This window comes from Embiotoca jacksoni, unplaced genomic scaffold, assembly GCF_022577435.1.
Source record: "Embiotoca jacksoni isolate LCO1_2020_lvr unplaced genomic scaffold, fEmbJac1.0.p SCAF_9, whole genome shotgun sequence".
NCBI lineage: Eukaryota > Metazoa > Chordata > Actinopteri > Embiotocidae > Embiotoca > Embiotoca jacksoni.
In genome coordinates this window covers 420,106-431,603 of record NW_027185447.1, presented here as the reverse complement: position 1 = coordinate 431,603, position 11,498 = coordinate 420,106, and the positions used below count along the sequence as shown (strand labels likewise).

At 44.0% G+C, this 11,498-nt stretch overlaps 1 protein-coding gene and 1 pseudogene across 1 annotated transcript; both read left to right on the top strand.

Moving 5' to 3' along the window:
• Window positions 1-1,426: 1,426 nt before the first annotated feature.
• Window positions 1,427-2,048, top strand: LOC138193342 (uncharacterized). Its single transcript, XM_069141324.1, has one exon. It carries the CDS (start codon window positions 1,431-1,433, stop codon window positions 2,046-2,048), a length of 618 nt encoding a protein of 205 aa, XP_068997425.1. The 5' UTR covers window positions 1,427-1,430.
• Window positions 2,049-2,416: 368 nt separating this feature from the next.
• On the top strand, window positions 2,417-5,703 carry LOC138192797 (uncharacterized; annotated as a pseudogene).
• Window positions 5,704-11,498: the final 5,795 nt, after the last annotated feature.

Genomic DNA, 11,498 nt, shown 5'->3' with positions numbered 1-11,498 from the left:
CTAGCATATCTGAAGCAGAGTGGAGTTTTTACTCTCTACCTTTCTCCACCAATCATGGCTCATCCCAGTCATTCCACCTCTTTCACATTTGAAAAGGTCAGTAGGATTTAACAACAGGTAGTGAGCAATTAACTGCATGCCACTGGAGTCACATTCACAGAGTGTGCAGCCCTTTCCTGCTGGCAATCCGAATAGTGATGTCTATTTGTAAAATTGCAATACTGACACTAGGTTTATTAAATGAAATACCAAAGGTCTAAAACATCCCAAGATTCCCTAATCTTTATACTTAAATTAATCGATCAGTCCTATATGCATTATAAATGTGCAGATAAGCAGACACAGTTTACTGCTGATTCGGGTTTATCAACTGGTGACGATGAACTTTTACAGCCCATAGAAACGCCCACATCTTTAAAGAACTGCTTGTCGATTTTATAAAAGATGCAAAGCAATGTCTTCATCCCTCTTTAAGTGTGTATCATCGGAACTAAACACAACTAATGCTTTGTTTTCTACAAATGTAATGAACCACTCATGTCTAAAGCAGTTGACAAAGTTTTAGTCATCGGACTGATTGTCTTTTACAGAGCTACGACTTAGAATGTGACAGACAAATCCCAGATCAAATGGTACACACCAACAAAGGTGATCACTGCTGCTGTTTTTGTTTTCATCCAGTGTATAAATGTCTAAAGCATGCATGGGCAAAATACAACCCAAGGGCCAGAACTGCCCTGTGGACCATTTCAGTTTAGCCCAGGATGTCCACAAAGCAAAACAAAACAATCCATAACATCAATAAATGGCAGCAAGATGTTGATTAATTTTGAGGCAAATAACTGAGTCTATACTTTTATTTAACTTGATTGAAAAAAAGAAAAAGTGTGCATTGATGCAGGCAGTGCAGTTTAAACCAAAGAAACTAGACAAGACAGTGTTAACAACTTCACTGCAGTAAATTTCTGTAATTCTGTTTTAACTGCTGGCTGCATTTAATTTGTAGCATCTTAAAAGCTTAAAAGAGGATACTGATAGAGAGTAAATTGCAACAGTTCTGTCACACAGACATGGTTTTTCCTCAAATAAATTGATGAGGTAATCTTCTCTTTCTTCCATCCAAAACTTTGCCATTTCAATCAGGTGACAGTTTGTAACTGTGATCAGTTGACTTAACTATGAGCTGAATGGCTGCTGAAAGAGGTGATGTTCCTTACGTTTTAAAACTGTCTGCCTTGAATCCATATTTATTAAATAATGCATTATTTAATAAGTACTATAATCCCATACAAGGGTTAGGTGAACGCATTGAACAAATCAATAACTGAATGTGCCAGAATTTTCTTCGATTAAACAAAGATTAAATAGAAGTAATTGTTTTTGGGGCCAAGGAAGAACGATTGAAAGTCAGTGCTCAGCTTCAATCACTGATGTTAAAAACCACAAACCGAGCCAGAAATCTAGGTGTAGTTATGGATTCAGATCTCAATCTGAACAGCCATATCAAGACAATTACAAAATTAGCCTACTGTCACCTGAAGCATATATCAAGGATTATAGGATTTATGTCTCAACTTGTCCATGCATTCATCTTCAGTAGACTCGACTATTGTAACGGTGTGTTTACAGGTGTCTGTAAAAAGTCAATCAGAAAACTGCAGCTGATTCAGAACGCTGTTGCTAAAGTCCTCACTAAGACCAAGAAAATGGACCACATCACTCCAGTTCTGATATCTTTACACTGGCTTCCTGTCCAACAAAGAATTTACTTTAAAATACTGCTGTTGGTTTATGAAGCACTGAATGGTTTAGGGCCAAAATACATTTGTGATCTGCTGCAACCTTATGAACCATCCAGACCCCTCAGGTCGTCTGGGACGGGTCTCCTTTCTGTCACCAGAGTCAGAACTAAACATGAAGAAGCAGCGTTCAGTTTTTCTGCTCCACATATCTGGAACAAACTCCCAGAAACCTGCAGGTCTGCTGAGACTCTCAGCTGCTTCAAATCAACATTGAAGACTTTTCTGTTTGCTGCTGCCTTTAATTGAATCAGATTCAAGGATGATGATCAATTTCCTGTATTTCTGCATTTTACGACTGTATTTTATTTCTTAAACTGCTCTGCAACTTTTATTCTATTTTTAGCTTGTTTAATGTTTTAATGACTGTTTTTAATGTTTCTTAATTGTTTTGAAATTTCCTTTTCTTTTGCCTTAAATTTTTATGCTTTTAATGTTTTTTATGTGAAGCACTTTGAATTACACGATTAAAAAAATGTTTTTCTCTTTATGGCCACTCCTTGGCTACGTACATCTGGGCTGGCAAATAGCCTGTTGTAAAGCCTATCTGTAATGTCTACCAGATTCATGTAGTTTAATATAATTCAAAACTTCGATCCTTCAATGTGTGCAGCAAGATGTTGGAGATGTTCTACCAGTCTGTTGTGGCCAGTGCATTGTACTTCACTGTGGTCTGCTGGGGGAGCAGCATTGGAGCCGGTAACACCAACAGACTTAACAAACTGGTTAAGAAGGTCAGCTCCATCATCGGCTACAATCTGGATAGTCTGGAAAAGGTGGTGGAGAGGAGGACGCTGAACAAACTATTATCCATATTGGATAATCCTGACCACCCTCTCCACCACCTGCTGCAGGGACAGCGGAGCACTTTCTCCAAAAGATTCCTCCAGCTCCGCTGTCACAAGGACAGATACAGGAGATCATTCCTGCCGACCGCAATTAGACTGTACAATAACTCACCTCTGGCAAAATCCATCACATAACAATAACACTGTTGACTGTGTTTCTTGGTTGTTTGTATATAATATATATAGATATATACTGTACTGTATATAATGTATATACTGTGCATTTTATATTTATATTTTATAGTTTTTACTGCTATTTTATTGCTTTTCTATTGTTCTATTACTATCTATTGCTTCTGTATGCTGCTGTAGTGAAAAAAATTTCCCCTCGGGGATTAATAAAGTAACTACCTAACCTAACCTAACTTGGAGATAAAGTTTTAGCTGAATTTCAGGAGCAGGACCACGCCTCAACCACTCCCCCACTTCCGGCCACACTCCTGTAAATATCCATCCACTCTAAACCTCGGCCTGTTCGCATTTTCCGCATCCGGAACCAGACGCCACGCAGAAGGAAAAAAACAAAAACCATCTTACCTTGGATCAAACATGGATCTGCTGTTCCTCAGCCCGTCTGACGACGACAACGATTGTTTTGCCTTCACATAGGCCACCCATACACCCAAGGGAAGCCCTCGATCTGCTGCCCTCTCCAAACAACCCCAGGGATACCCACGAGACGCCGCCACTGGGAACACCCAGACAGCACAGCGGAGCCAAACCGCCGATCTCCAACAAGCCGACCAGCTGCATCCACCAGAATCCCTCTCTCCGTTCAATCCTTCTGTACAAAGGTTCGGATCCACAGCCGTCCTCCAATAACTCACTCACTGGTGACAGAGGGAGACCTGCCACTCCCAGACGTAGTCAACGGAAACGCAAGTCCCCTCTCTCTTCCTCCGCTCGCTCTAGACCCAGCGCTCGGGAACGAGTCTCCGACAACTCCGGCTCCCCAGCGCGCCGCGCCCGAGGCCACCGCCACCGCTCCCATGCTCCAGCCAGGTCCCCCGTTGAAGACGCACCAGCCAAGATCTCCGACTGGACCGTAGTCCGTCTGCTAAAAGCGTTAAAAGAGAAGGGGATACTTCACCACCGCTCTGACAACAAAGCAAAACTGTTCCAACTCCTCACAACTTTCCAAAAGTCACGTCAGGCAAAAAACACAGACGTACATCCATCCAAAACACACCGGCGTAACGTCAACAACAGTGACGTCACCACGCACCTCCAAGCCCCGCCCTCCCACCCACAAAGTTCCGGGTTGCCAGGTTTGCAGCGCGCCACCTCTCATCCCCCTCCACTTCCTCAGGCAAACTCATGTTTGCACAGCGGCACCGGGATGCCGACTCTCTTTTCCTCTCTTCAATTTCCACAGCACTCCATCCCACCTCCTGGCTTGGATTCATCAGTCTGTACTACTGCTGTTCTTCCACACACACCCTTTTCTGCCCTCTACTCTGGCACTGGGTTGCCAGGTCTTCTTTCCTCTTTCCCCCTCTCTCATCCATCCACAGCACCCATCATCACCACTGGGCCGCCAACTTACAACCCTTCTGCCCCCTTTCCTCAGGTGCCTCCAACGACCTTCCCCAGCACAACGAGGGCTGCAGTTTACCCTCCTACCATGCAGATTCCTGGCACCGGGATGACAGTCCCTACTTCTTCTTTCCCTACCCTCCAACCATCCCATGCTCTCTTTTCTGGCTCTGCCCCCCTCTTCCCCATTCCTCCAACCCAGCAGTCCCACGGCCACACTACCGGCACCGAGATGCCAGCCCCCCTCCTCCCGTTTCCCCCGCTCCAACCACACACCCAGCACTTCTCCTTGGTGTCAGCGATTCCTCCACCCAACATACCGATACCAAAGTCCTCTCCATCCATCCGGACTTCTGGTGCCTCTTCGGCATCCACTGGAAGGACGCCTACTACTTTGCCGCGAGACTCACTTTCGGCTGCAAGAGCAGCCCTAAATTATTTGACACACTATCAGAGGCTTTGTGTTGGATTCTCTTCAACAACCACAAAAATTCCTCACCTGGTCCACCTCCTTGACGACTTCCTAGTTATATATAACTCCTCCTTCATCACCTCCAGCCCTCGGTCTCTTGACCATGAAATCAGTCTTCGCTCAGCTTGGCGTCCCTCTCTCTGAAGAGAAAACAGAAGGTCCTTCACACATCTTGGAGTTTCTCGGGATTACTCTCGACACTATCCGGTTCCAAGCTTCTTTGCCCGCGGAGAAACTCCACCGCATCATTCTCCTCCTACAAAACTTTCATCTTACTCCCTCTTTCACTAAACGACAACTACGCTCCCTCTCGGGACATCTGAACTTTGCCTTGTGCATCATCCCCCAGGGCCGCTCCTTTATTTCGCACTTGCTCTCCCTCGCATCATCCACACCCTCACTTATCGATCCAGTCTCCATGGATACCCCCTCCAGAACAGAGGTGCAGATGTGGCTGCATGTCCTCTCCAACTGGAACGGTATCACCTTCTTTTACGACGACCAACTTTCCAACCCAGAAGGCATTCAGCTCTATACTGATGCTGCTCCTTCCGCCGGTTTTGGGGGTCACTACGGCAGATGATGGTTTTCAGCTGAATGGCCCATCGAATTCCGCAACTTCCTCCAAGGCCCCTCCAATCATCTTCAGCAGTCCACGAAATATATCCGATCGTTATCACCGCTCTCCTCTGGGGGGCACGAGTGGCCAAAAAGGTCTATACTCATCCATTCTGATAATATCGCTGTAGTCGACATCATTAACAAAGGCAGAACAAACTCTCCCACGATCATGCCCTTCATACGCCGTCTCATGTGGCTGTCGGTCACTCATCAGTTTATCCGCCGAGCTAAACATGTTCCTGGCCACCATAACTCCATCGCTGACTCTTTGTCTCGCTTCTCCTTCCAGATCTTCAGAACCTTAGCTCCAGACGCGGAGGAGAATCCAACCCCTGTCCCACCATTTTCAGACATGACATTCCTCATCCGAAACCAACCATCGCAGAACTCATCTCTTTTTCCCAACAAGCCATCATCAGCAGCTTAGCCCCCAGCACTCTTTCTACTTACTAGACGGCCCGGAACTCGTTCCGCTCCTTCCACGCCACGTTTAACCTTCCGTTCCCTTCCTTCAACGTGGCCTCCGTATGCAGCTCATCTCCTATGTTCACTCAATTCTTCACATCAAGATACCCACCATTAAGGTTGACCTTAGCGGTATCAACTTCTTTGCAAAATTACTCACTGGCTCCCCTGCAACGCTCTCCCAGTTGTCTTTACTTATTAAAGGCCTTCAGCGCCAAACACCTACATCGACTCCTCGCTGATCTTATTTCTCACTGTATTGCTACCCTTCGCTCTAACCACGTTTCCGCCCACCTGGCGCGCACAGTGGAATCCATGTTTCTACTTGCTTTCGTTGGTTTCTTGCGATGCTCAGAATTCGCTTCTTCTTCAGCCAAGTTTAACCCCAGTCTACACCCTTGCGTATCAGACCTTTATCCCATCTCTGAAGATTGCTTAGGCTATTCGCTCAAACGGAGCAAAACAAACCAGGCAAGCAACCCAGTTCCCATATTTTACTTTGAACGAAATTCATATCTGAGCCCCTACGAACCCCTCATACACTATCTGCAGCTCAGGAAAACGCAGCAAACTTCTTCCCATGAACCGCTGTTCATCACCGAAACAGGCCAAGTCGCCAATCGATCATGGTTCCTTTTACACTTCAGAGCAGTTCAAGTCACCTCCGGGATTAATCCCAACTCCTTCTCCAGCCACTCCTTCCGCATAGGGGCAGCCACCACTGCGTCAAGCAGAGGAGTCCCAGACCACCTCATCAAGGTCATGGGCCGCTGGTCTTCCCAAGCCTACCAACTTTACACCCGCCACAGCTTCGACGACCTGCGCAAAGGGCAGGCAGCCTTGCTTTCTTAGGATGACTTATTTTGGGGATCTGCAAGGCCTGGGAGCCGCAGTGGACTCTCAACTACCGTACTTTCCGGACTATAAGCCGCTACTTTTTTCCCACGCTTTGAACCTCGCGGCTTAAACAATGACGCGGATAATTTATGGATTCAATGGGTTTCAAAAGGCTGGACTGCTGCATGTTGAAGAGGGCAGCATGAGCTCAGCGGGGAATTTGCCTCCGGATGAAAGTAACGAGAGCGACAATGAAAACGATCCAACATCGGATGAAGCAATTCTGAGGCTATTCAACTCCGACACCGAAGGAGATGACTTCAGTGGTTTCAGTGCACAGGAGGAGGAAGATAGTGACCAATGACTTTCTTGATAGGCTACTGTTTACCACAATTTTTTTTAATTTTTGTTACAAGCCATGTTTTGTTAAAGCCTATTTATTTTTGTTACAAGCCGTGTTTTGTTAAAGCCTGTGTAAAGTTCATTTGTTTCAATGTACCAGTAGGCACGTGCGGCTTATAGACATGTGCAGCTTATTTATGTTCAAAATAATTATTTTTTAAAAATTCAGTGGGTGCAGCTTATATTCAGGTGCGCTCAATAGTCCGGAATTTACGGTAAGCCTTCCCCAAACCGCGAAACTCTCACCCTGGCTTAATCTCCCTCAATCAATGAAGGTTCGCCCTCGGCCGAGGCGGGGTCCTAGCTAGTGAATTGGAGATAAAGTTTTAGCTGAATTTCAGGAGCAGGACCACGCCTCAACCACTCCCGGCCACACTCCTATAAATATCCACCCACTCTAAACCTCGGCCTGTTTGCGTTTTCCGCATCCCACCCTCCCTCCCTCTTGTTAAACCGTTTCACTTATGGTTGTCATGTTTCATAGCTTTTATCCTTCCGTCCCACATGGAGATCTCGGGGATCTGCAAGGCCCAGGAGCCGCAGTGAATCCTCAACTAAGCCTTCCCCAAAACGTGAAACTCTCTCTTAATCTCCCTCAATCAATGAAGGTTCGCCCTCGGCCGAGGCGGGGTCCTAGCTAGTGAATATAATTTTAATATTACAATTCAACGGCCCAATGTGTGGCACTTTCTTTAAATAAAAGTCAGTATGGCCCTCTAGAAAGATGTTCACCCCTGGTGAACTCCCTTCAAACAGGAAGTACAGTTGCATGAAAGCCAAACCTTGTCACTTCCTCACTTTCGCACTGTACTTCTCTTAAGGCTGTCAGGCACTTTGACACCAAGTAGATTTTCTCTTTCAGAGCATCCCATTGATTAATTCGGTTCAATTCAATATTTGTATAGCGGCAAATGACAACACAAGTTATTTATGATACATAGTGCATGTTTTCACGAGGTGGAAATCTGCCTGAAACTGGAAGTTTCTCCAGTTTAAATACCTCCAGTTTGTCCTCAGTAGTTGTAACAAATATTGAACGTAAGGTGATTTTTCTTGCTGCTGAGTGGATGCATTCGTGTTGGTTTGGATTCGTGTTTGCTCACTCTATAGCAACAAGAGCCTATGAAGACAAGCTCCAACAAGAACTAAATCTACGGGTAACGTCTCTAAGAGGCAGCTTCTTTTTTTCTAGGTGAGTCAAATCTGATTTGTTTTATACGTGGTGAGTTATGCTGCTGCCTTGCCCGAACTTGCTTTCTCCTGGCAATGGTAAAAACAAGCCTTACCTAAAAGGCACCAGTCAGAAAAGACAGCGAGCTATAATTACTGTGTTGGGCGAGCCTTCATAAAATTGACAGTAAAAGACTGTGAATAAGCATTGTGCCCCTACTTGAGAAGCCCCTCAGTTCTTAGGTGAAGCCATTATTCTTTGCACCTGTTTATTTGTAATGATTCTGAGTCATAGTGGAGCTGGAGCCGAACAAACTATAACATGTCCTGGGGAAGAGGCGATGAAATACTCCCGGACAGATTAAGACGTAACACACCTCATGAAGTACGTAAATTGCTCATACGTCCACTGATGAACATTCCAGGTTTAAACCTAAAACTACATGTTAATGATAATTGACTTTTTCCAGCCTCACTACAAATAAGTATAGGCGAGTAGTGTAAAATAACTAATTTAATTTACTCAAGTACTGCACTGAAGGACAACTGAGATTTTTGTAAAATGTACTTTACCTGAGAACATTGCATTTGATAATACGTACATTGTACTACATTTCAAGAGGAATATTGTAAATTTTACAGCTAGGTATTTTGCTTCATATCAATATTTGATTTTGAAACACTAAATAAACAAATAAATAACATTAATGAACATTTTATGTTGAAATAGCGTGGTTTGATTTGACTGTTAGGCTCCAAACACAGTCCAAGCAAGGAGTAAATGCAGATGTTTCCAGCTGTGCAAGGGCTCACATCCGCTCCAAACAACTGCTAATCGCTTTGCCTACGCTTTAGCTAAAGTGTGCACAGGCATGTTTGTGACTGAAACTGAAAATGTATTTACTGTGGTCATGGAAACGCCCTTTGAGGACCGAGATTGTTTTACCCCTAGTGGTGAGGAAGAACAATTGTTCAATTTTTAAACCAGGCTTACATGTTCATGCAGACTGGGTTCATGTACTTACAGTGCATCCGGAAAGTATTCACAGTGCTTCACTTTTTCCACATTTTGTTATGTTACAGCCTTATTCCAAAATGGCTTAATGGGTCATTGTTTTTCCCTCAAAATTCTACACACAATACCCCATAATGACAAAGTGAAAAAAGTTTGTTTAAAATTTGTGTAAATCTATTAAAAATAAAGAACAAAAATATAACACACACACAAGTATTCACAGCCTTTGCTCAATACTTTGTTGAAGCACTTTTGGCAGAAATTACAGCCTCAAGTCTTTTTGAGTATGATGCTATAAGCTTGGCACACCTATTATTGGGCAGTTTCTCCCATTCTTCTTTGCAGGACCTCTCAAGCTCCATCAGGTTGGATGGGGAGCGTCGGTGCACAGCCATTTTCAGATCTCTCCAGAGATGTTCAATCGGGTTCAAGTCTGGGCTCTGCCTGGGCCTCTCAAAGACATTCACAGAGTTGTCCCGAAGCCATTCCTTTGTTATCTTGGCTGTGTGCTTAGGGTCATTGTCCTGTTGGAAGATGAACCTTCGCCCCAGTCTGAGGTCCAAAGTGCTCTGGAGAAGGTTTTCATCAAGGATGTCTTGTTCCTTGTCATTGTTGCATTCATCTTTCCCTCCTTCCTGACTAGTCTCCCAGTTCCTGCCACTGAAAAACATCCCCACAGCATGATGCTGCCACCACCATGCTTCACCGTAGAGATGGTATTGGCCAGGTGATGACCGGTGCCTGGTTTCCTCCAAACATGACGCTTGGCATTCAGGCCAAAGAGTTCAATCTTTGTTTCACCAGACCAGAGAATTTTGTTTCTCATGGTTTGAGAGTCCTTCAGGTGCCTTTTGGTAAACTCCAGGTGGGCTGTCATGTGCCTTTTACTGAGGAGTGTCTTCCGTCTGGCCACTCTACCATACAGGCCTGCTTGGTGGAGTGCTGCAGAGATGGTTGTCCTTCTGGAAGGTTCTCCTCTCTTCCCAGAGCAACGCTGGAGCTCTGTCAGAGTGACCATCGGGTTCTTGGTCACCTCCCTGACTAAAGCCCTTCTCCCCAGATCTGTGCCTCGATACAATCCTGTCTTGGAGGTCTACAGACAATTCCTTGGACTTCATGGCTTGGTTTGTGCTCTGACATGCACTGTCAACTGTGGGACCTTATATAGACAGGTGTGTGTCTTTCGAAATCATGTCCAATCAACTGAATTTACCACAGGTGGACTCCAATCAAGTTGTAGAAACATCTCAAGGATGATCACTGGAAACATGATGCACCTGAGCTCAATTTTGAGTGTAATGGCAAAGGCTGTGAATACTTATGTCCATGTGATTTCTTCGTTTTCTTTTTTTAATAGATTTGCAAAAATTTCAAAAAAACTTTTTTCACGTTATAATTATGGGGTATTGTGTGTAGAATTTTGAGGAAAAAAATAAATTTAACATAAAATGTGGAAAAAGTGAAGTGCTGTGAATACTTTCCGGATGCACTGTACATCTACCATGTTTGGTGCCCAAGGCAAGAAAAACTGTCTGGGCCCATCTCCTAAATGCCTAAAACCTGAAGATCAATCAGTTCTTACATGGCTGGGTTCTGGCTCAACGTCAGCACAGAAAATGAAAAGTTAAAGCTTAAGCTTTAAAAATAACATTTTGACCTCAGTAAACCTGGGCATGTAGCCACGATGGACACTTGGGCCCCAGGACAGTTGTTCTTTTTGCCTATTTGAAAATCCAGCCTCGTCCAAATAGAAAGTAATTCAAAGTAGTCTCAACTAACTACAACATTAAAATCCTCCATACATGTTAATGCATAAATAATAATAATACAATACTATCATCCTTCTCAAAAACTACTCCAGTACACTTTTCATATCTTTAGTACATTTTGCTGGTAGTACTTTTACTTTAGTAGAACTAAGATTTTGAATGCAGGACTTTTACTTGCAATGGAATGATTTTTTTTTAGACTGTGCTATCACTCCTTATTCTCGTGTACTATAAATCCTTTCACCACATTGTGCCAAGCCAATGCCTGAAAATGTCAATGAGTGTAATTACAGAGCAGTCGGACTGTTGTTGTTGGAACATTCAGCTGATGTATGAAATAACACCTGTCATTTACTACCCCAACAATAGAGGTGAATGCTACTTTTTTTTTTTTTTTTTTTTTCATATTTGCGTTGCATACATACTTGAGCATTGACATCCAGCGTCTTGGCTGTTATCCCAGTATCAGAATGAATATGCAACTAGCACTGTTAAAATGCGTGGGAAATACTTGAACTTTAACATTTGTAAGAACACAGAAAGTTCTAACACAACATTCAAGAA